The 25,067-nt window shown below is 38.9% G+C and overlaps 1 protein-coding gene across 2 annotated transcripts; it reads right to left on the bottom strand.

Moving 5' to 3' along the window:
• Positions 1–1,893: 1,893 nt before the first annotated feature.
• CTTN (cortactin) lies at positions 1,894–24,733 on the bottom strand. Of its 2 annotated transcripts, XM_013959514.2 has the most exons (16): positions 24,620–24,733; positions 24,107–24,180; positions 22,626–22,755; positions 19,141–19,251; positions 18,452–18,506; positions 17,861–17,971; positions 16,898–17,008; positions 16,193–16,303; positions 14,801–14,911; positions 13,008–13,063; positions 11,822–11,891; positions 11,124–11,272; positions 4,402–4,491; positions 4,119–4,308; positions 3,098–3,169; positions 1,894–2,487 (listed from the first exon to the last, which is right to left on the bottom strand). In XM_013959514.2, the coding sequence occupies exons 1-16, from the start codon at positions 24,731–24,733 to the stop codon at positions 2,351–2,353; spliced, it is 1,692 nt and encodes a 563-aa protein (XP_013814968.1). In that variant the 3' UTR covers positions 1,894–2,350. The 2 variants fall into 2 exon arrangements, with proteins under 2 accessions (XP_013814968.1, XP_013814969.2); XM_013959515.2 differs by lacking the exon at positions 14,801–14,911 and having other exon boundaries at positions 24,620–24,712.
• Positions 24,734–25,067: the final 334 nt, after the last annotated feature.

Below are 25,067 nucleotides of genomic sequence, written 5' to 3'. Positions count from 1 at the left end.
AAAGCAGTACCTAGTGACTGAAATTGTGGAGAACAGCAGTGCTTCTGGTATTTTTTAATTCCAGACATCAAGATTGTGAAAGTAAAGTTTTATGCAGACTGCTTTCCTAGGAACCAGGTTACACACAGCAGTCACGAGCAAGAGCAGGAGCAGGAGAGCTTAAAAGCAATGTATGATTTTATTTGACTGTAACGGATGGCTGCGTTCCCAAGAGCACTCAGTGTCCTGGAGCCAGCAGTACTCCCAACAGCCAGCAGCAATCCTTTTCAGCAAAACTGTAGTTCACCAAGTATTTTTGGGAGAAGCAACAGGCACATAAAACATAAGACAAAACAGATCATGACACTGACGTGCTTAAAAAAAAAAAAAAAAAAAAGCACTCTCCTTTAAGTTTACCCAAAGTCTAATTTTGATCTAAATATTTCCACACAGGAATAGGAGCAAAAGACAAAGCTGGTGGCTTTCTGAGGAAGGGAAGTATTTGGAAGGCAGTGGCAACCTAGAAGAATGTAGCTATCCTTTAGGTGCCTTTCACGACAGTACCAAGCATCATGCAGCAGTCCTCTGCAAGAAGCATTATTTGTGGTATGCAAGTCAGTCCCATATGCAGCTTTAGACAAAAGTGATTAGATGAACAACCTGTGGGAGTTTGACAAAGTAATTTAAAAATGCAAAAATATTCCATGCAAATGGTTCAAAAAGTTTATTGAATATTTAATTTACAAAAATCATATCCCCTATGAGGTGTCTATGCAAAATTGGATAAAATAAACTGCATATAAAACCCAACCCTAGTAATGCAAATACAACAGAGAAATGAGACCATGGGAAAGAAAAAAAAAATATATAATCATGACATACATATGACATTCATTAAGGATTGTCCCAACCATCCAAGAATTGGTTTCAACATGATGCCTTCTTCCTAGATACATTATACATTTTACCATTTTATACAAGTTCTTCTATATTCCATCGGTCCAAATTTACAGTTGATAAAAGTTTTTGCATTCTTTCTTAGCTACTTTACCAATTCTGCCATTCCCATTTTGATCAGAAGGTGGAAACAGACAGTACATACATTTAACATGTGCACTATTAGATGCAACTTACTATCTTTGGTAGGGACCCTAAATCTGCAGTGAAGTCAGCTTTTTAGAATGACAAGAATTTCAGTTTTAATTTTGGTAAAGAACAGGATTCCATTGTTTAGTAGAATGTTACTGGCAGTTTCTGCTGAACGTACAAAAAAGTATACTGTCTCTGTGTGGCTTAGAAATGGAGGTTATCTATAATGGTTTTAAATCAAACTATTTGTGTAATGTTCCTTGACTTAAATATGGTTATATAAAATGTTATTACTGCACAGCAGGCCTGTTTCACTGGATGAACAAAGGATGTATTGTACACAGAATGCAACTGTGATTCCATGCTGCCTTTTTTTCCCATTTTAAAGCAATGAGACTATTCCTGTAGGTAGTCGCACAGATTTGGATGTCAGTTTCCCTTTGAACAAGTAGGACTCTCTCTGGGTGACTCAACACTTTAAGTATAGCAACTTTTTAACTTTCCCTGGGATAGAGGAGAGGGGAGGGTAAAACAAATAAACAGGTAGTGAAGAGATTAGGGACAATCAGCGCTTGAAGAGATCAGGGACAATCAGCACTAGAGTGTTTGCAGCCCTCCTCTGGGATAACATGAAGAGGAGGAGCAAGACCAGGAAAATCCATGCAAGAGCCAAGAAACCTCACTTTAAAAGAGAAGGAAAAAGTAACCAGACTGTTTCCTTCGTAACATTATTATTCCCTAAATATTGGCCAGTACTTGATTAACTGCCATTAGCTGCAACTTCCAAGCATTCTCTTCTCCTTTTCACGCACTATCTGGAAAAGAAAAGAAAAAATTATGCCCCTCCCCAGTCCTCCCCACCCCTGCTTGGTGGAAATGCAAATAACCTGCATAGCCATGATTTTCTTAGCTGATAACATTTACGGAAGACTAACTAGACTTAAACACTAGGTAAATCTGCTCACTTATGAGTAAAACATGCAATATTAAGACAGACAGCTAACTGCCCTTGAAAGGCTTTTTATGACAATTGCTAATTTGGCAGAGAAGAAATGTTTCAAAATGCATGAAAATCATTTTAAGAGCCTTAGTGAAGAACATAATTGTTACAATATATTAGCAACTTCTGTGGCATAAACATTTTAAAAGGCATCAGCAAAGTATTAAATATAAAAGCAATATATATATACCCCTCCATCCTCAGAAAAGCATCATGATTTGTAGTGTATTAAGTCAGATTTATTGACTGGGGAATTAAGGCATATCCAGTAGACAATCGTCTCTATTGTCTCAGCTCCACATAATTCGCTGGGAACAACCCGTATCGGCCTTTGCAGACACCCCTCCACCAGCCGTCATCAATCATTTCTATGTTTGTGATGATATCATCCGGATCAAAGGAAATCTCGTCATCACCGGCTGGAGAGAGAGTGCAAGAGGCCATCAGCTCAGAATTCACACAGGAGCAGCCCACCGTACAATCTCATCTATCAGTCTACCACTGCTAAAAATAACACACACAGCTACCACCTTCCCCTCTCCCATCAGGGCTGTTTGAAACAGGGTGCCGGGCAATGACAATCTGTAACGATGGCAGCCTCCTCATCCTCAGAAGTGACGAGGTAGTAGGTTTTTATCTCCTGCATGTTGGCTGCATTTCTAACTTACAACAGCAATTGCCGTCTAACATGTAGAGAAACACTTTCTTTGACTCTCCTCAGAATTAACCAGTCAAGATATTAATTGACTGCTTATGCTAAGGGTTTACAACAGGGTTAACACTTGGTTAGCAGAGATTTTGGAAACCTCCATATTTTCTAGAAACAGTGGATAGTGGTTTTCAAAAGTGCCTCAATACTATTGCTAATCACTAACCATGTTACTTGCTAAGCACTGCTAATTCTTCATATCTTCATTTCATGTATTACTACAAGAGGCTACAAGATGGAAGGAAACAGAAAATCCAGACTGTTACCTTTACAGAAAAAAGTTTTCAAAAGACAAGTTTAAGAACAAGAACTTTGCTTACCAGCCTGATAATCATAAAGGGCTATGGCTGTAATTCCAAGTTCATTTTCATATTCATCATAAGCATTTTCTTCTAAAGAGAATTAAACAAGAAACAAATTAAAAAGGTAATGCACGCTACCTATACAGCCAGAGTTCTTATACTGTAGTACCCTTGCTTTAATTCTATGGCTAACCCACAAATGAAGCAGGGAATCACTATGTAAATTTTTAGCAGTGCTGACATACCTTCTGATATAGATGATTTTTTTTTTTAATCACACATGTAACTAAACTCTGAAAGGAAGCCTTCATAAGTAGGTATTTAATACAGAAGAAAATAAAAACAATTAGCCTTATTTCAGGAAAACTTTTGTAAAATGTGATAGAACAGCAACTGAGCCCAAGGTCAGTGTGTAAGAGACTATTTAATACAATCTGTTAAGCATGCATGTGTGTGAGGGGGAAAGTGGTCTGTTTAGAATTTTCAGGGTTTTGTACCAGAACAAACAGATTCATTCTTCACACCTCATTTAGTAACAGGAAGAGGTGAGAAAAAGAGAAATTCAAGAGACTGTATTCTTTCAATGACACTATTAGTTTCAGATTTTCTTGCTGCATTCCCTCATAAGCACCAAACATGTAAAAAACCAAAGAACTGTTGTTATAACTTTTTACCTGGTAGGTTAGCATTGGCTCAACACTCATTTAAAGTCCATCCCTAAGTTTTTTTCTGAACTTGAATTGCATTACACAGGGTGGAAATGGTTGTTCCTAAATTTCTGTATAAAATAATACACTAGAGAGCATCATAATTATTCCAACATCATCCCATAGAAGTTAAATAATTTCAACCTTCCTCTAGACATGTCTTTGTTTTCTAATTAAAATTTGTTGGTGCAGAACCTAAAAATTCTAATCAGACCAGGACTTTAGATAAACCAGGTCAAAGAGATATCAGCACAAGTATTCTTAAGTCATTGCCCAAGGAAGTAAAGCTTTATCTATATTGAAGAGTTCTGCATCAGAAATAAACACTCTACCTGCTTGATAATGGTCTCCTGCCCCTGCCACTTCATAGATTGTCTCCGGCTCATATTCCGGCTCCCTCTGACTTACTGCTTCTTGGTAGTCTGACTCTGCAGCTTTGTAGCCAGATTCTGGCTCATGAGCAGCTGAATACGTTGCACTAGAATTTTTGTAGGCAGACCCTGCTTCATAGGAAACTGCATCCTGAAAAAATATAGATAAAGTTTGTCAGGATTTTATAAAAAGGTTCCTATACTTAAGATCAAAAACTAGTTACTGTAAATGTTTCTAACAAACCTCATAGACTGGGCTTGAGGGTGCCTTCTTTTCAGCTGGCTGTGTGGTAGGAGACGGTGGTGGAGTTTGTTTTTTGGCTTTAGCTTGTTCCTTAATCAAAGAGAAAGAAAAGCTTCAATTAGCCTGACTTTGACACTATGTGATTTCATGACACTGAACAAGAAACAAGCCTTCAAAATTGCCAGAGATAAACAACATATTCTGAAATAAACTGAATCAAATAGAGAACAGAAAAATAGGACTGGACTGACTGGATCATTATGCCTGCCTGAAGGTTTGGACTGGCTGTAACTGTAAAGCTTCAGTGATACAGCAAAACAGAAGAGGAAAAACAAAGAAATAAAAACCACACAGTATGTATGGATACATGCGTTTAAAGTACCCAATGTTCTTTGGCATGTTTCCACAGGAGCTGCAGAGTTTCTGTATTCAATATATTCTGTTCATCAGCTGATTGGGCCTCATGTCACTATTTAGCATAAGTTTAGAGAACCTAATGCCTCCATGATCTAATTACAGCACTGATACATCATCTTTGATGAGAAACAATCCTGTAAGCTTTTGTAGGTCTGCAGAGCACTTGACAAGGCAGAAGCTAGGACAAAATTAAATCCTCTATATACTGACAGTGAGGGGTTCAAGTGTCTAGAAGAATTCCAAGTGGTAGAAATAAAAGCACTGTAACTGTTGTATTCTGCTATACAGAGAGCACGAATCTGAGTCAAGCCTTCTGGCACTCAAGAACTTCGCACTGTGCCATTCCACCCCTGAATTAGAGGGCAAATCCACCATTACCATGGTATAACTTCACTAGGAAGCTGGAGACTGTAGCCCAAGAAACTTTACATTCCTTGCATGACTTAAAAAAAAAAAAAAAGTTTAGAATTCGGTACTGTCAGCTAGTTATTTCATTTTGCCTCTCTCACAGAGGAAAAGAAATCTGTGGATTCATGGCCAAGCTTTCTTGTTTATTATACAAAAATAAGGGAATGGCAAGGAGCGGGAGACTGTGCACTGCAGTTGTTCAAGTGCATCAAGCCTCAACTCCTCAAAGGATCCTCAGGAGAAACCATAGTCCAGAGATGAAGCAATAGGAATCTATCACAAAGAATTCTTCCTTTCCATTATTTGTCACAGCTCAGAACCAAATACATCAAGCAATGAAAGAAACGTGTCTTGAGAACAGAGCCATCTTTGAAGACCAATTCAAAGCTTGGTATTGAGCTTTCTGGAAAATCTGTCCTCATGTGACCAGCCCTTCCCCGCTTTTAACTGTTGTGCTACAGAAGAAAAAGTACTGGCAAAGCATTTAGTAGAACTCAAATCTAGGTTTCGGGACAAATTAATCGGTATCAATCCGTTAACAATTTCAAACACTGAAACAGTTTTTGAATTCTTTGTCCTGTGAAATGCGTCTCTGCAATCCAGACTACAGTTTAACATTTAAGATAGTCACAGTATGATTGCCATAAAACATTTAAAAAGCACGGTCTCCCTCAGGCAATCTCAGAGCTGGGTTTCTTCCACATTAAAATGCTCCACGTGAAACCGCATCTTAAATTGTTCTCTAAAGTAGCAGAGGCTAGCTAAAAATCATGAGGCCCTGGCTGATTCAAAACAGCAGTTAAAGAGCTGCTCCCTGAACACCATTTGACTATGTGACATATGTGAAAGGCAAAAAAGAAAAAGGATTACCAGTAAACAGGATTCTTGAAGGAATGCAGTCCATATGTACATTCCCATTGTGGGAGTACATATGCCCACGTACTTTCTTAAAGTGAGAGAACTTTCCGTCTGTGCAAGGAAGTTCTCTTAAAGAAATAAAGTCCTCTTAAGGCCAAAGTTCCCCTGCCACCTCCTTTAAAGTATCTGTGGATGGTGCACTTGCATCCCTTGTCCTTTCATGATAAATTTATGAGCAATGGGCACACCCAGTGCTACTTAGTTTCCCCTTAACCTTGTCCTCCCTTCCTCAGTGTCTGGAGAATCACACAGTTAACCTTGGAGATGTTCAGTCTGGAAGAAGATTAATCATCTAGTTATGGTGAAATTTAAATACCAGCTTTGGAAAAAAACTTCAGATGTGTCCAGGCAACAGAATCTTTGATGAAGCACAAGAAAAATCAAGCATAAGGGCTTGAATTTATCCCACACTTACAGCAAAAATAACGGTAAAGAAAGTAGAGAGAGAAAGGAAAAAAAGACAACAGTTCAGTGACTCACAAAAACCTGTGTTACTACATTTAAATCCTTTTGGAGAACTGCTTCCTCAGCAGAAGGAAACCTCAATGGAAAAGCTGAAAGGGATAATAAAAACCAAACTCGCCACCCTCCACAGATCTTATTTATGAGCATATGACCATCCAAAATGAATAGCAAGAGAGCTAAGGGAGAAACTGAATTTTTCCCTCACTCAGTCAAGATGATGAAACAGAAGGGGAGATAGACGAATAGGAATCCTGAGCAGAAACCTTAACTAATTTGCCAAGATCCTCCTCACTGGTTATAACAATGGCTCCAACTGGAGAAGGGTGAGTATTCTAATGGAGAGTCATTCAGCATCATAGCATGACCTACATTACTTCAAGACTGAGATGAGCGAGACAGACAATTACAGAGTTCAGACACAGAGAACTGAAGAAGTCACTGAGAGACAAAGAAGGCCTGATACCAAAATGCTTAGGCCCCATGGGGACAATGAGAACCAACAGGATGTTGTCCTGCCTTACCCTAACCAAAACTCTTGGCAACAGAGGTACTTGGACAAATGCATGCACCAGTCCATTTGACCAATAACAGGACTGTACCCAAGACCAAGCCTGGACACAAACCTTCTCTCAAGAAAAGAAAACCATCGATACTCCTGTCAGTTGTGCAACAAGTGAAAAATCCTCACATGACCACCAGGGCAGATTTCCCACTTCTCACTGAGGAGCGTAACACAGCTCATCCAGCAGATCTAAAGGACTGACATGTGTGAACTTCAGAGAGTCCTGTTCTGTCCACACCTACAACTTAAAGCAAGTGTCATCTTGAGGAAGCAGGGAATCTCTCCTAAACTGTATCATTCTGTCATCACCACATAAGCAAAGCAGGAAAGCTCTGTCCTCCAGATGGCCTCAATCTCCAAAGCACTGGCACAAAGCTGCTGCTCCTCATGACAACGCAAGCATGGTGCAATGAAACTACATAATATTTTCTAAACCTTAAAGGAATATACAAATATCACTACTTGTAAAGTCAGAAGGAACACAGAGGGCATTCCCCTGCAGACATGGCTGCCACCACATGATGGGGCCTAAGGGCCTCCTTGTACCTTGAGGAACGGCAACTTGCTTGTAGGGATGGTGCAGAGCAAGGAATGTATATAAAGTACAGGAAAGATCAGTATGAGGTAACACAAAGTTGTCACATGCTCTAGGAGAGATACACTTTCATGAGGTAGTTGCCAAGAGGTCAAGTGCTGAGTGAAGCATAAAATATTCTGGGACCAGCAGCAAGAGCGCTCTTATCATCTGGGAGTCAATAACTGCTGTATGATAATAATGTAGGTTTCTGACTTCAGAACATTTGCTTTAAGGCCCAGGTGAATGGACTGTACTGTTTACAGACACTGCTTTCGTAAATTCTCTGAAAAACAACCAAATCAAAGTAAGGAAACAACAGTCCCTAGATATGGGTGTTGTTTAGCACCTTGAAGATGACCTAAGAAGCTTCAAACAAACTAACTGGAAAGACCTGGAACCACCAGTCATCTTGTCTGAGAACAAAAGTAGTGATGATGAAATGGAGTTATTGCCATGCGAAAACATCCACCTTAGAGAGAGAAATGAAAGAGCAGGACAAATGTTGATAAAATCCATTTCCCTTAGGGACTGATAATTTCTCTCCAATTCTCTCAACATGAACTGGAAGCAATGGCTTTCCAAAGTGATCTCAGGGCTGCAGAATGGCCTTATTAACAAAGCAACACTTGTGATGTCCATCAAGCTATATTATGGTTCTTTGTCATTTGAAGAACTGTGAAAGTACCCACTGAAACAAATCCTCCTATTATATGGATAATAACACTGTAAGTCTTAAATCATAATGCTGTCCAGACTTAATGTCTGGATACAGGAAGAGAAGTGCCAGGAAAAGGGAGATCTCTTGATGGAAGATTGAAGCTGCACTTTCAAAAGCAGAACTGACCCCAGAGCTGGGGGACTACTTCACTCCTAAAGTTGCAGTGCTGGTGGCAAGGACAAGGGCTGGGGAGGACGAGGAGTGAAGAATCACATTGTAAGGGACACAATCAGGTGATAGACCTAGGTGATGCATAAGCTTAAACACACTGAAACATGCTGGGAATGGTGGACAGTAGTTCAGGAGTGAAGACAGCTGGCAATGGCTAGAGGAGCTGGGGGGCTACCAGCTGAATGGCTGCTCCAGAAGAAGATGGTGATACATGCTGATAGCACTTTGTTGTGACTTTGAGTGAGCAAGTGCCAAGGCATAAATTTCACTCATCTGAAGACGGGCAACTGTAAGGACTGGATGCATCTCAGCTTTACTGCTCTGAGGAAAGGGAAACCAAGTGAATCTCCTCAAGGCAAAGTTTAACCTCCCTCTAACTGGCTTAGTACGGAGGCTAGTGCCAATGCTGAGAGAATGACACTGAGCAGCCCAAGTTGACTAATGGTCAGAGTGGCAGCCTGGAGCAGACTGACTGATCTTATCAAATAGAAAAGACTGAATTCTGAACTTCAACTCCCTATCTCTTCCTGTCCCATGTTTAAGAAAGCGAGAGATGTCATGTTAATGGACTAACATGTTTTTCTCCAGGACAGTAAAGAAACCTGAATGGTGGTTGGACGAAGATATTAAAAATCCACAAGGTACACATGGATGGAAGGTAGCATTAGAAAAAGTCACTGGTACACAAAGATGAATTCCCATTCATCCTGTGATGTATATGTGTGGTGAACATACGCTCACACTGTGCATCTCGAAGCCATAAGGCAAAAGAGGTGCATGCTCAGGCACCCCACAGCAGCAGCCTGCTTAAGGAAAATAGCTGCCATATCTGAGAAATCAGTTGTTGTTAGAAAAAGGACTGAATGCATCTGAGAATCCAGCTAACAGTTTTTCCTAGATTCAAGCTGTTGCACAGAGGATGTTGAGACAAATTCATGTGCAAGAAGACTTATTAGTGGGGTCTGCAGCTGACGGCATACACTGACTCTAATGATGAAAATTACTTTTGGGGAAAAACAAAAACAAAAAGAGGAGAGAGAAAGAGAGATGGGGGAAATGGGAAAACTCCTCAGTAGTCAGCCAGGAAGAGCAGCAACTGAGGTCCCAGACAAGCATGCCGCTCTGGGGGCTCTCTCCAATGTAGCAGGTGGCAACAATGAAGGTGATGAAGATGACAGTTTTCACCCTGCTTCTGCCCGAGTACTACATACTTTTCCATCAGGACCCGCTCACACTCCCTGCTGGCTGTCCTTGCTTGTGACACTGTTCACTCTGGTGGGAGCATGCTAACAAGCCATCAGTGTTGCATACTGGTTGGCTGTTAAGTCTCTGCACATGGATTACTGGCTAGTATTTACCAAGCATGTTAAGGACTATTATCTGTTACTGTGCACTATGCATGGTTTTCTCTAGTATAAACCAGTATATGCAAAACACGGAGTGAAGGAGAGAGGAAAAAAGGGTCGACTCTCACACCAGTGGCAGTCACTTCGCAGGAGAACCTGGCAGAACAGTATCAGGGTTTGCAGGTGCAAAGCCATGAGACCAGAATAACATCATGGGACCACAGGAAAACTGCCACAGAGGCTCTGGAAAAGCAGCTTGGGTGAAAGGTTACAGGCCTGGGAATAGCAGGTCCTTAGCATTACTGATGCTAAGGCAATAAGGTACCTCAGGCACTGTGCAACAAAGTGAATGAACTGGACACGAAGGACAAGTTACTATTAATGTATTGATCATTCCATCTCAGCAGTAGAGTTTCACCAAAAACACAAATTCTATAAACCAAGTAAGATGTAGTTTCTGGAATAATTCTGCTCATGAGTAACACAGAAACCATAAAACTTTTAAGCATGCCAATGCTAAATATCAAATTTCTTAATTTCCAAACTAGGATTACATTAATCTTTGGAATATTATTTCCCTTCATCTCATGGGTTGTGCTATATCAATGGGTGATACCACCTCCATCATCCACAAAATTGATTCCAAAGAAATCAGCATCACCAACTATCACCGTACTACTAAACTTCTTGGACAAACATTTGCATGGGGCCTTTAGGGCACCACATGTCTCTCCCCTTATGAACTCCTCCATGCCTAAGGGAATTTGATATTTCCAAAGAAAGAAGTACAACAAGGCTAAAGCAGGACAAGGTCAGACAGCCTAGATTAGTGCTCAGGACCAGCATATATATTTTGGAACAGGATAAATACAAAAACCATATACTATTAGGTGTTAGTCTATCACCACTATCTGATGTCTGATATACATATGGTGCATGTTGAGAGAAGGCTGGCTTTGCAAGCAGATAAAGCAGAGGTACCAACACACACAAACACACACAAAAACACACACACAAACAGACCTTTAGGCCTAGCTGGAAAGAAGGAAAGTATCCTTTAAGAAAAGATACTCTTTTCTCCCAACATTACACTGAAACACACCAGACAGACTACACAAGTGGGATTTGAATCTTACTGACCTCTAGTTTCCTTCGTGCCTCCTCCTGTTCTTGTTTCTCCCTAGCCATTCTTTGTGCTCTTTCAGCTTCTGCCTTCCTTCGGTCTTCCTGCTCTTTTTCCTTGGCTAGGTTTTCAAAGTTAGCTCGGATGCTGCTTGTTTTATTAGTGACTGTAACATTAAAAAAAATCAGGTGTTTTTGTTTAAGGTTGTGCATAATGGTAGCCTGGAATTAGTTTATGGTATAAATTCCCACTAGGATGGAATATGTTTCTGCAATTTCTGCTGTGTGAGCTCACAGCACATTCAGGAAACTCCTTCTATCCCTCTTTCTCCCTCACCCCTGCTGTCCTGACCCCAAACTTCTTGTAAGCCACATTCCTCTTTTATTTAAAAACCTCTGCAGCATTCCTCACTCCTCCTTCCTTTCTTTCATGGTTTAGTCTCTAACACTCTACTCCCTCACTCAGTCTATTCCCCACTCTCTCTTGCTCTTTACTCTTCCCTCAACTCATATGTTCCTCAGGGTAAGAAAACAAAACCAAACAAGCAAAAAACCTCTAAAGGGAAAAGGAAAAGAGGAGCAGAGATTGCTAGAGACCTGCAAATACAGAGGTTCCCTTTAGATGATCCTTACTCCTCATTGCTACACCAACAGTTGTACCTTGGGCTTCTGCGTAATATCACCTCCAGAGAAACAATTTTGGGACAATGGCTTACCAGCTTCTATTGGCTTGGTCTTCTGGTAAGTTGATGTTGGTTTCTCAATATCTTCAAAAGTTGCTGCATTCTATCAGTAAGGAAACAAAAAAAAACCCCAAGCTCTTTTATCACAAATTCATGAAGACATTCAGACAGCATCAATCTGTGACTTATTTTACTGTGATACTACCTCTATGGCTTTTTTCACAACACCAGAACAAAAATCAGGAAGAATCAAAACTTAAGGAGTAATTAGTTCTAACTATTCAGAGTCAGAATTTTCAAACTATTTAGAGTTAATCTTCATGGACACATTAAACTCCTCTTAATTAAAAAAAAAAAGCAGTTTATGAACAGATGACTTGTAAGAACTGAAAATGAGGCAACCTCCTAAACATTTATTGTGTAGCTGTTTGTTTCTAATCCATGTGGTGCAGGATTTCTACCAAGGTAAAAGCATCCAGCTCTCTTAAATAAACAGACTGTTAAAACAGAGGAAGTATTTTGAGGACAGTATTCAAAATAAGAGGTTTTTTGTTTTTTTTTTTTAATGAAGGGTCTTTGAGTCTGAAGCCACCAAAAAAGAATGCTACAGACTTTCAAACTCTTCTAATTTCTCACTTTTAAATGACTTACATACAGCTGAGAGGGATAATTCAGTGAATAAATTTCCATGTGGACCTCTTCATCTTCTAGATTTTTAAATTAAAAAACAGAGAGATAGAAAGGGGGTATCAGCTGTTCTGTCTTTTACTGCTGTAGGATAGTAAAACAAATTCTCTTAAAGAGAAGAGAAGAGAAGAGAACTTCTAACTAAAGTGGGCAAAGCTGGAAGATAATGGGCACCTATTTTAAGCAGCCTACTCAGAGGATATCCTCAATGCATAAGATAAGGCACTAGCCAGTTGTTAGAAGACATGACTGACATCCTGGAATTAAGGGATTTTCTTATTCTTTTGTGTAATTTTTGCTGTCCTTTCAGTTTGATGCTTCAGCTTTCCATACCATGCATACATACATACATGTGTGTATAAATTGGTATCATACACCCTTGCTTTTGTAGAAAGACTTAGAGAAGCACAGAAAGACTTTACTGATAGACTGGAGAAATATCCAGAAATAGAGAGATGAATACTGTAAATCTAACCACGCTATTTCGTATCCCTACAGGCTATTGAAGTCATGGCTCTTTTAAGCTACTTACCTTATCCATCCGATCTTTCTGTACACCATACTTCCCACCAAATCCTTTTGAATAATCTAAAAGCAGGATAAAATGGTCAGAATAGGGAATTTGTTGTCCACTTTTCTGCCAAATGCAAATAGCCATTTCAAATGCAAATAGCCATTTCAGCTGCATGCAAAGACACAGTGACAGCCGCCAAAGAAAATGCAACTTGTTTTTTGATGCAGAAAGGATACATAACTGCAAGAGCCTTCAGGTACACCAGCAGATGAGAGGGGTTGTAGGCCACATGCATTCTTTGAGTAAACATTAAGCTGAGGACTGACGAGGTTTCAAGCAAAGAGTAAGGGATGAGCCCTTCTAATGCATCACTTCTGTAACACAGCCTTTCACAGCACCAAATCTTAGCCCTCTGTAATAGTCATGTAACCTAAGCCACTTTGCTTTCCTCAAAGCAGTGATATCCAGTCTTCGGTGACCACAGAGGTGTTTTTTCTCCTTAACTTGATACATTCTATGAATGGCAGGAAATACAACAAATTTCTTGTTCCAGGGGATTTAATCATGATACCCAACTGATGAACATGAAAGTCATTAGTAACTCCTGCTCTGCATACTAAAAGGGCCAATTCCCCAAGACAGCATGATCTTGCAACAACTCACCACCATGGAAATGGGATGGCCCTGCCGTTCTGTACCATCTCTTTGCTGCACACTCTTACTCTCACCTAATGCTGACTCTAGCACTTGCTATGCTCCAGAACTAGTTTAATTCACTAGTGGCACAGAAATACCCTAAGAAGATCAGCTTTCTGCTGTTTATAGTGAGTTGGAAATTTACTCAGAGAAATGTCTGACAAGCACCAGAGACAGTGCAATGGAGAAAGCAAGAGTGTGTGGCTGGAAAAACACCTCCTTCTGGTGGCAGTGAGCTGTTGAACTATCTGCAGGAACACAAGCTTAGACTTTGTAGATGGAAAGGCTTTCATACACGTCCCTGGAAAACAATTACAATTGCTCCTTTTTCTCTCAGCCCCAAAATCACTTGGGTCGACTAGTCAGCTATTTTAGTGTTTGTACTTGGGTTTTGCTAAGGCACATCTGACACTCTGGAAGTTTGAATTTGTTTCACTATCGCACAGAAAAATATTGACTATCAGAATGAACAACCTCATTTTCTTCAGCTTTGTATGTATTTTCAGCCAGAATAAATATACTACACTTACATTTTCCTGATCCAGACTTCTCACTTTAAGATAACGGAAAACCAGGAATTCATGGTTTGTACCCCAACTATTTCACAATGAATAAAGAGAGCATTATAACAGTATTTGCTCACCCAAGAACCACAAACATTCCCTATTTCTTGTTTTAAAGACTACAATTGCTTTAAAATGACCCTGCCATAATCCACTGCTTGTTAGTGGTTACACGCATGGTCCTTATTTGAATATTTTTCCACCAGTTTATCCAGGCAAAGTTTCACATTAAGACTTTAAAACTGGTAAACACAATGTCATTAACATCATACTAATAATTATGTTTTTATTATCACATTGTATGTATAGCTATTAACTAAATGCATAATGTTGTAGAGCTGTTAACTAAACATTGGATATCTGTTTCCTGAATACAGGCTTGCTTTATGTAACTCATTTTAAAAATAAAACAGAAGAACACTGCTAAATAATGTAGGAATAGAAGCGCAAGAAAGTGTCTGCACATTACTAGCATCAATCTACTTAGACAACTATTTAAGACTGTGTGAGAAGTGGCTGCACTGTTAAGAAAGAAACAAGTGAAAACGGTGCCTTGTTGAGATTCATGCTTGGCTAGTTTCTCCTTGTATTCAAACCCCACAGCAGATGGGTCCTGCCTTTCTCTCTGTACACCAAATTTCCCTCCGAAACCACTCTTATAGTCTGAAAAAGCCACATGTAATAAAATAAAATGAAGGGAGGAAAATAAAGAAGTTTAGTCAGAGACACTCAAAGCAATCTTTGCAACATTTCTGAATTACCAATAATTTGGGATGATGAAAGAAATTTCAATAAACTTTTGTAAGTGTAAATTCAGAAGAAGCTTCCACTTGAGATTAGGAAGAGGTCAACATGATGTATCAGACATAGGAAGACCATTCTGAAGTCTCAGAAAAACAGCACTTCTCAGCATTTTTCATTCATGCTACATAGTGCACTTGCATTTTATCAACATTATGAACACACATATGTAAAATATTTACCAAAACAAAACAAGATACAAGAGGATCAACAATTACAAATGAAATGAGCTTCCTTCATCAGCATGTTTAATATTGTACATGTACAATACAGTTTGAATTCTTAAGAGGTATTTAGATAGGGTCCATAGATACTAGCCTTCAGATATTCATATACAGCATGGTTTAAAAAAAGAAGGAATATTCCTGCTGCTATTCTGCTGCAGAAAAAAACTCTTAGCTAAGAGCCACAATCATTCACTACTGCTGCTTTAGAAAAGTCTTTTTAACCTACAGCATAAAATGAGGGCACCAAAAACAGGACTTCAGGTAATCTCTCACAGTAAAACCTGCTGGAGCATCCAACAGAAAAATATTCTGGGAATCAATTGTAATTGATTTAATTTAATTTAATTTAATAAAAATTATTTAATTTAATTTCTTTAAATTAAAAGTGAGGATGCGTGGGAGCAGGGAAGAAATGGTTGCTTTGGACCTTATCTTCTGCTTGTCACTCTTTCATGGGAATAAGTATCATACAGACAGTGAGAAAGGACAGCATTAAACATTAAACATTAGATTTCCCCTGCATGGAAGTAGGGGTATACATGATTGAAACCCAAAAAGGAAGATTATTTGTTAACAGCCTCATGGAAAGTTTTATGAAGATTTTGGTAATTTGTGGTTTGCACAAATCAGCTGAAAAAGGAAAAATAATCTAGGTTACCTGCAGACTCATAAGGCTGCTCCGGTTATTGCTAAGTCAGAACTTTCAGTGACTTAATATCAGATTTGTTAAAGCTGCTTTGAAGACACCAGTACAACCAATACACGGTAACAGTTCAGACAAAGAAAAAGGAAATATATGTTAGCCACTGTAAGAGTGTAGCCAAAGATACAAGGGAGATGAGGTTTCACACAGGGAAAAGAACAGTCTAAACAACCAAAGTTAAAAAGAATGGCCAAGAATCTCAAACCAAAATACCTTTCTGGGATTCATGTAGCTGCACTTTCTCCTGGTGATCCCAGCCAAGCGCACATTTGTCTTGTCTGTCTGTCTGCACACCAAACTTGCCTCCAAACCCCTTCACATAATCTGTGTGCATAAAATTCCAGAAAACATTACTGCAGTTTATGATTGTAATCAGTATTTAGAAAAAACAGCAACAGGGCAGATCTGTTATTGGATAAGCTGCCCTGTCATTAATAAGTTTCAGTCTTTATGCTCCTGCTAAACTACCTCAACAAATAGAAGGACACCTATCCAGTAACTTTAGGACCACAATACAGGAAAACATCTCAAATCCAGTGTAGATTACAGCATACAGACTCAATAATATTCAGATACCTGAAGAATTTGATGCATTTTCCATCTAAAGCCAAATCTTACAATATGTGCACATCTACATATACGCGCAATGCAGATATATAAATAATAAAGGTCTTCATACTGCCTCTGAAGACTGTAGATCTGTGCAGTTACACATTTATTTCAGTACCACCTATAGGAACATAAGGTCCCTTGGAAATCAGACTGAGAAAGTCAGGGACAGTTTACAATGCCTTCCTTTTCATTTAAGGGAAACAAAAATCTACTTACACAAAGGGCAAACACACATTTAACAAAACAAAGTATTGTTTGAAAGGGTGATTGATTTGAACCAGTATTCTTAAATAAGATAATAAAAACCTTTCTGTGATTCATGTTTTTCCGTTTTGCCTTGATATTCAAAGCCAACAGCACTTTTGTCCACTTTGTCCTTGTCAACACCATATTTCCCACCAAAGCCTTTGGAATAATCTAGAGATAAGAGTAAAGATTTTTGTTTATAAGTGTTCAACAACAAAACATTATCCTGGAAAACTTTGTTAACCATATCTGCTAACATTAAATTATGCATTAAAAAAAGCATTGACATCCTTGGTCAATCTTGGTTCCTGACACTGAAGTTATAAATTCTTTAAATTACATCCTCTTAGCATGGAAAGTAAAATGGCATCATATGTAGTTCAGCTACTGGGTGGTATCAGCAATTCTGTAACTTGATTCCTTGATAAAATTCTTAAGACACTAATAGCAAAGTGAACTTCAAAAACTGTGTCAGCAACAGCCTGGATGCTTTTAAATAAACAGCCCCCTCTTCTCTCTAACATTTCTAGAGTGCAAATATTTCTTTGAGATAAACAGAAAACAGATGGCAAAAATGTCAAAATTTTTCAATAAAGCACTCAATTTTTTGATCAGATATGCCTGGAAACCTGATTAGCAGCACAGTATTATCTCTAAACACTACTCTAACTGATAAATGCTTTATTCTACTGACAGTTGATTCTTTTAGAAACAATTCTCTGCTGTGGTCTCAGTATTTCAAGCTACAACTTCTCAAAAAAACTCACAAAAAACTCTGGACAAACCTGCATGCCCTGCCTCCAAGGTAACAGCAGCTTGATTATCACTTAGAATTGGTTAGAACCTATGTTTTAGGTTCTTTTTCAGAAGTAGAAGTTTTCAGCAACATAAATTTTATTCAGTATTAATTTTCAGCAGTTTTAGGAGTGCAACAGCTTAAAAAACTGAATATTTTACAACACTGCCTGTCATGAATGCCTACCAAATCAGAACAGAAACCCATCACGATGTATGTCCACTCACCCTTCTGCGACTCATGTTTCTCAGTTTTACCCTGGTAATCAAATCCCACTGCACTCTTGTCCACCCTGTCAGCCTGTACTCCGTATTTTCCACCAAAACCACTTGAGTAGTCTGTGTTCAGAGTAAAGCACAATAAAAATGAAATGAAAAAGCTTTAAATAGAAATATCATATCCTATTATTTCAGAACTGAAATACCAATCTTGAGCACACAAAATTAAGTCTAATTTTAAACATGGAAAATAAGATGGGTGACAGTCCTATAGTTCACGATGTTTCCTCTTAAATCAATAGGGTGCAACGCAGCAAAGAACAATTCCCCATCCCTCTAAAATGTCCTTGAACCTCACTTCTTCAAGAAGAGTCAGTCTCAATGACAGGCCATTTCCTTTTATTAAAACCTCATCAACTCATGAAATTGCCTTGAAATTCATTCCTCCACCTTTTCTTCCACCCAAATCCCTCAACATTTGATTCATGGACAACATTGGATTGGGGCCTCATTGTGTTAGGTCCTTTACAGACGCTGTAAGAATAGAGACTTATTCTAACACTTATAAAAAACATGCATCTACAGATGTGATTAGTTCACCTTTTTGAGAGGCATGCTTCTCGGTTTTCCCTTGATATTCAAACCCAACAGCTGACTGGAAGAGAAATAAGAATGTACCCATGACAAAGAGTTAGACATCAGCAGAAAAAGCTGCTGGCACTTCAGTGGACAAACAGCATGAAAGGAAAAGATCCTACAGTACTGCTCTGACCTTCTTGATCTGGAGCATAAATGCCTACTTAAGACCTACAGGCTGTATTCATTTGCATGATAATTTCAGTTTTTGTCATCCCTTGCCAAAGCAAATTGTTCTAGCAACATACTGCAGTCTTGCCAGGTTCAGCAACCAAGTACAACAGAAATTCAGCATTTCCATGCAGTAGTTCATGTTGCAATACAAGACAAACCATCCCCCAAACCTTCCTTCTGTAGCATTCATGTTGATTTTAACCTCAGTGAAGAACATTGCCTGGTTACAGGACATATTTTAACATCTCTTTGGAAAACAGGATTTCTTTCCCTAGTTTCCCATGAGAGGCTTTTTCTGTTTTGATTTAAACAGAAATTTGTCTCCATAACAGTCAATGACAACTTACTGCTAAACTTCAAACACAGCATTAAGAACAGACAGCAATAGCATTTTTAGGTATTGGAATTTTTCAGTTGTATGTACAAATTGATAAACACAACTACTACGCGAAACTGCAGTATGAGAAGAAACTGCTTACCTGGTCAACTCTATCTGTTTGTACTCCAAACTTGCCTCCAAACCCTTTCACTGAATCCACTTGGGAGCAGTGTTTAGAAAGCTTGGATTGATATTCATGTCCAACAGCTGACTAACAGAAATTGGAAAGATCAAAAACAGGTATCAGTTCTATATAGTTCTGTAGTTAAGAGAAAACACTGCATCAAGTAGTTTGAGGACAAGCATCGTTACAGACACGTATCACTTCCGTTCTCTGTGTTGAAGCTAACTACCATGTAAATTGCTACTCACTTGAGAAGTCTTTACAAGAGTGTCAACCATGTTATCAATACAGCCTAAGCAAGGGGAGCGCCAAGAAAGCCTGACAGCAATGACTATATTTTATAGAGGCTGTTTTACACTCTGGATTTGTACATCAAATGACACAGATGAAAACAAGAAAGATATAGATGGAATATTGTTGGTGTCATGCAAAATTTAAAATAAAGATTAGTTCCAGATAAAATACACAGCCTGGTACTTAGGCACATAGTTACAGATCTGTTTTAGCTGATACTAGATTGCGACCAAATACAACTCCAGCTAGATTTTCCCACTGACAGTGTTTTAAGGAGGCACCCTGACCTTCTTCATAAATTGACATTACATGTCTACTCTCTGTACTTTCTCCTCACTTGCAAGATGGCATCACAACATGAAGCAGTGCCTCTGCATCAAGAAAGAGCTCCCCCTGCTCAGTGCATCCCTGCCCCGCAATCTCCTGCTTGAGTCTCTTGCTGGAACACGAGCCCAAACATAGCAACCTGAGGTGCAGTTACGACACGCTGTCACTGACAAGAGGATATGCAATTACACACCTGAAAGTACATCCTACCATACTCACAGATAACATTTTCCAGTATTTTATTAATCTAGGGCTAACATATGCTCCCAGAGATACTCTCTAGTTCCTAGAACTGGAATCAATGCTAAAGCCTTGAGGGTTGCTACGTAACATAGCAAAAAGAAGGGTTTTTCTTGTCCAGAGCCAAAACTGAACACCAGCCAGAGAAACTTGCAATTTTCCACTTTAATCTAAGATTTGAGGCTGTTGCTTAAATGCATATCATTCCTGTCAGAGGCAGAAAGAGAAGAACCTATGATCCGTTGTACGTAGCCGTGTCCAGATTGAAAGGCTGTATTCTGTGGCAAACACCTTTCCTGACTCAACACAAGCATCAGCCCCGCGTGGCACCGCAGGCCCTAGCATCTGACCCCTTTGTTTTGGGAAGTTGGCACCTGCGGCTGCACAACAGCACCCTTCCAACAACTGCCCCCAGCTTAAGCCTTTCGCAATGAAAAGTTGCTTATCTTGCAACTGGACCAGCTGGACCAAGCTGAATTAATTTGATGACACAAGGTATCTAGAAACTGTAAGTAACTCAGAGAGGGGAAAAAAGATGGTATTACATGTTCTTTTTATACAGGTGCTGGGAGGAAACACGCACAGCAATCATGAAAGCAAAATGTTACTGAGCATAAAGGCTGAAGTAACTGTCAGGTAACAGAACAAGGATGTCAATAATAGGACACTGTCTTAACTCAAAAGCAATATAAAATATTCCTTTTTTTCCTGACTGATCCACTCAGACTCTTGCTCATTTTGCAGGTGTTCTGCAGTACAATAACTGCTAAATGTGACAGAAAAGGCTCCCATCTCCTTTTCTTCTTCCCTTTCCCCTATTAAATTTCCAGAAGACATGAAGATCTGAAAAGCCTAAGCTTTATGTGGTTTTATGTGATCCTCCTTTTGTTTTACTGAATTGAGGTAGGTAAGGGTAAGCATGTTGTTTTCTTTGTGTGGCACTAGAACAGAGAAAGTTCCTTTCTGTATTTCATTAATATATCAAATATACCAACATACCTCTTTTTAGAACTTCTTCAAAATCTGTAATTCAGACCCTCGTAATTCCTTAGTATAACAACACTCTGCTACATTTTAAATCAGTCTGACTATGGAATTATATAATTATTCATTTTAGGTCAACATCAAGGTTTTGCCCTAAACAATCCAAAAAAAAATCCCAAAACAATCCAAAAACCTATACTATCAACAACACTCCAATATTTCTCATTTATTTTAGCTGGGTCAAGACCTTAACACTAGCACAGTCACAGGTACCCTTGAAGGGAAGACCTTAAGGATTAGGTTTAAAAACTATAGTTATCTGTAAGAAAGCTTTATTTATTAAAATACATTACAAACAGTTCCTATCACCAATATTACTCAGATGGATAGAACCCAATTTTTCCTGATGATTATTTCTGACCTATGGGAAAGAGTACTGACTTTTGTTCTTTTTTTTCATGCACACAGGCAAGAGAGAAATTGCCAGCACTAGAGAGCTATGCAGCTGCAGAACAGGCCTCATTATTGAATCTGTTCAGCAATTCCTTTCCCAGATTCACAGGTTAGGTTAGCCTATTCCAAAGGCCCATTGAGAATTACACAGCAATTTACTCTGAAATACAGGAATTAGTAAAAATTTAAAGTTGAAAAATCAGTAGAAACCCAGAAAGTAAATTAAATAAGAAATTAAAAATCATTCTTATTCACAAAACAGTTGGGCTCTTATTTCAACAGAGTATATGCAAGAAACTAGCCCAAGCTTGATATGGTTGTCTATCACATGGCCATCGCTAAAATCAGCCATGGCTAATGGCTGATTTTAAGAATTATCATCACTTTTATTAATAAAGTGCAACTTAAACAGCCATTAAGTCCTTACGTAAAATATTACTGTCTGACTAAAGTACAATTATTTTTTAAACACCTGGATTACTCGACACTGCTCACACTTTCCCCTGTTTAAGATGAGAGCTATCTTCTCATATGAAAGAAGAAATACACCCTTTTCTTCATTCTTTAGTAACCTCAATATGCATAAGAGAGCTGGCACAATATGAAATAAAAAAACCCGCTGAGTTTGTTCATGCCCTAAGTACTTTCTTAATTTAGAAATACACATTTAGAAACTTTAACCTTGACTCAAGGTCAAGGCATCACACACAAGACTAGCAAGCAGACTAGCTCTAAAGACAGAGCAAGCACCAAACAAGAACATGTGATGCCACTGCACATCCCCGAACTCACAGATCATTCACAGATTCCTAATTTGCCATCTGAAATACTTGTCCCTGACACTTCAAGTGCTTTAGTTCAGCTCTTTGCATAGGAGAGTCTTGATTTAATTAGGGAACATTGCATGATATTCTGATATTCCCACAGACTTGGATGATAGTAATTACAAGTGGCCTTGTTACATCACTATAAGGGTGACGATTCTGTCCTCAAAATGAGCTGTGGTTGTGTGAAGCTTATGCCACGATCTGAGCTTCTACGTTCACTGTCCTGGCAAAGCTGGAACAACAACATTCTTCAGCTTTAGCAAGCCTCACTCACATGGGTAGTCCATAGGCAAAGCAAGGCCTATACTGTCAACCCAAGAAAACATGCATACTTACTTTATCCATGCGATCTTGTTCCACACCAAACTTCCCTCCATAGCCATGGGAGGCCTTTGGTCCTGTTTCAAGCTCCTTCTCTTTGAGGTTCTGGTGTTCTTGGAAGACGTTCTCTCTCAGCTGATGAATACTTTAAAGACAGGTAATTAAATAGCTATATAGCAAGTTTTATCAAAGAAGTTTCAGAAGATAACTTCAAAAAGATGCAAAATAGACAGCAAGAAGATAGTCTAGAAGTTGGACAACTTGTATTTTTCAAGGCCTTCCCATTTTTCAGTACACAGGGCACTTCATCATATTCTGAGAATCAGAACTTATTCCATTGCAAAACATTGTCTGAAAAAAATGAAAGGGTTGGTTTTAAGACTATAACACAGAAGAACGTTTTGATATTTGAATGACCTTACAATCAATTACCTAGAATTTGTGTATGCCTCAAAAATATTCTCATGTCCCACTTCAACTGAAGTTCTTCTCAATCATTTTTATTTAGATTGCAACTTTTAAGAATAGGGATCATCTCTTAACACACAGTCCCTATCATAAGGGGGGCTCTGATTCTAGCTGAGCATTTTGGACATAAACATAACACAAAATAAGGATGCACCAAAGACATTCACCTCCTCTTCCTCAAGTGTTTCCTTGCAATATGCAAGAACTGAACTTATAGTAGTGCAGGCTACATAAAAGAAGGACAAACCAAGATGGTCATCTGTACCTTAAATCCTTCCCACCTGAGTTTAAAGCTTCCTGAAGCATATCCAGCCAGCAGGTGTCATCACTGCACTCCAAATAAGAGAGCAAAATTCATCCCTGAAGCAAGCCACACAGTTCAGTCTCTTTTCATTTGCAACATTGATGACCTTTATTCATAGCTATATACCATAAGGGTAGATGATCCAGAAATACACAACCATAACCAAAACGAAGAACATATCCTAAAATTGTCTTAAAGTTATGAGAAGTCTTCAACACTTTGCTTAAGAAGTACAAGATTCAGAAGTTGGATCATTTTTGTCTCACATAGCCCTTTGTAATGCATTCATTTTCCTTTCTGCCAGAGGGCTCAATTTGTTACCTTGCCAGAATTTTTATGAGTTTGGTAGGCTATTTTCTAAACAAAGTCTGAGAATTAAAGGACCAAATGTACCCTTAAAGTACCAAATGGAGCTGCTCAGATCACCCAACAAAACCTTTTTCCCTGGCAGTATTTGCTCTTGTACAGAAACAAAGCAAAGAAACTTTGCAGACACAAAGAGGCAGGAAGAAAAATATTTCCTGTTAAAGAGTCCCTACACCACCTCTTATCTTAATTTCACATCTGAAGATGCTGACATTTACAAAAGACTGGCAATGTTGCAAATAATCTTCTATGGAGATTCTGGTTTTAATCATGAAGATACAAATAACAGAGGACAAGAATGGATTAAAAGTTGCTTGGAACAGTGACTACTAATAAATTTAAAAGAGAACTGCTTTACTTGATGTGCTCTTGATGGCCGGATCCTTTCACAGTTTTAGCCCCCCAGCGCTGTTCTTTCTCACTCACATCATTCTGCGAAGGACACACATAAAAAGAGTTAAAAACCCAATAACTTTACTAGTTACCTAGACTTTAGAGTTCACAGCAAAAGCCTTCACAAGTTAGTGAGATTGGAAAAGTTAAGACAACTAGCTATTACTACATTCACTTCTAGTCGTCTGTGAACCCTGTGCATTCTCCATCGCTGGACTGCATGTAACACACTTCTGGTCCCCAAAAGCTGCTGCTTCTTGATCTCAACCATTTGTGTAGAGACTACCCTGCTGTGCCCAGGCGAGACAAGATAGTTTTGTTAGTCACTCATAGGCACAAAATCCTAATCATCTCTCCTGCCAGGAATATGCTCACATCAGTTTATCTTGCTTAGATATAATCCCTGTCCTGAAGAGTTACTCTTTAATGCATTATGTAATGCAGTTCTGCTGAGTTGATAAAATTTGAAAAGCCGTACCACAAAATCAGGATCTGTCTCCCAGTCATCAGCTCCATCATCCTGATTGACAGAAATGGTGTGACCTGCAGTAGCCTTCCACATCTGGAACATCATCAGAAGAAGCACTGTCATGCTCAAGTTACACATAAATTTTACATTATGCATAGGCTGATGGAGATATACTTCAAAATTCCCAACAAAGTGCATTATTTAACTGGACAAATGCTAAGCTATATTTGCAGTGCAAGTATATTTGATCATTGGCTTTCTGGCTGCCTTCTCAAGCTAGTTTGAAAACTCTCTTTAGTTTTCCTATCGGCACCGCAAAAAGGCCAGGAATAATCACTGACATGATTTCAAAGAGAACAAGCCCCTATTAACATTTGTGTCTTTTCTTCATTCACTAGTAGCCTGCTTTAAACCATTACTTTGAATGAATTCTGTTCAGACAGGTCTCATAATCAAT

The sequence above is a fragment of the Apteryx mantelli genome, chromosome 4 (genome assembly GCF_036417845.1).
Source record: "Apteryx mantelli isolate bAptMan1 chromosome 4, bAptMan1.hap1, whole genome shotgun sequence".
NCBI lineage: Eukaryota > Metazoa > Chordata > Aves > Apterygiformes > Apterygidae > Apteryx > Apteryx mantelli.
Note: the sequence above shows the minus strand (reverse complement) of the source record. Positions and strands in the feature narration are given on the sequence as shown.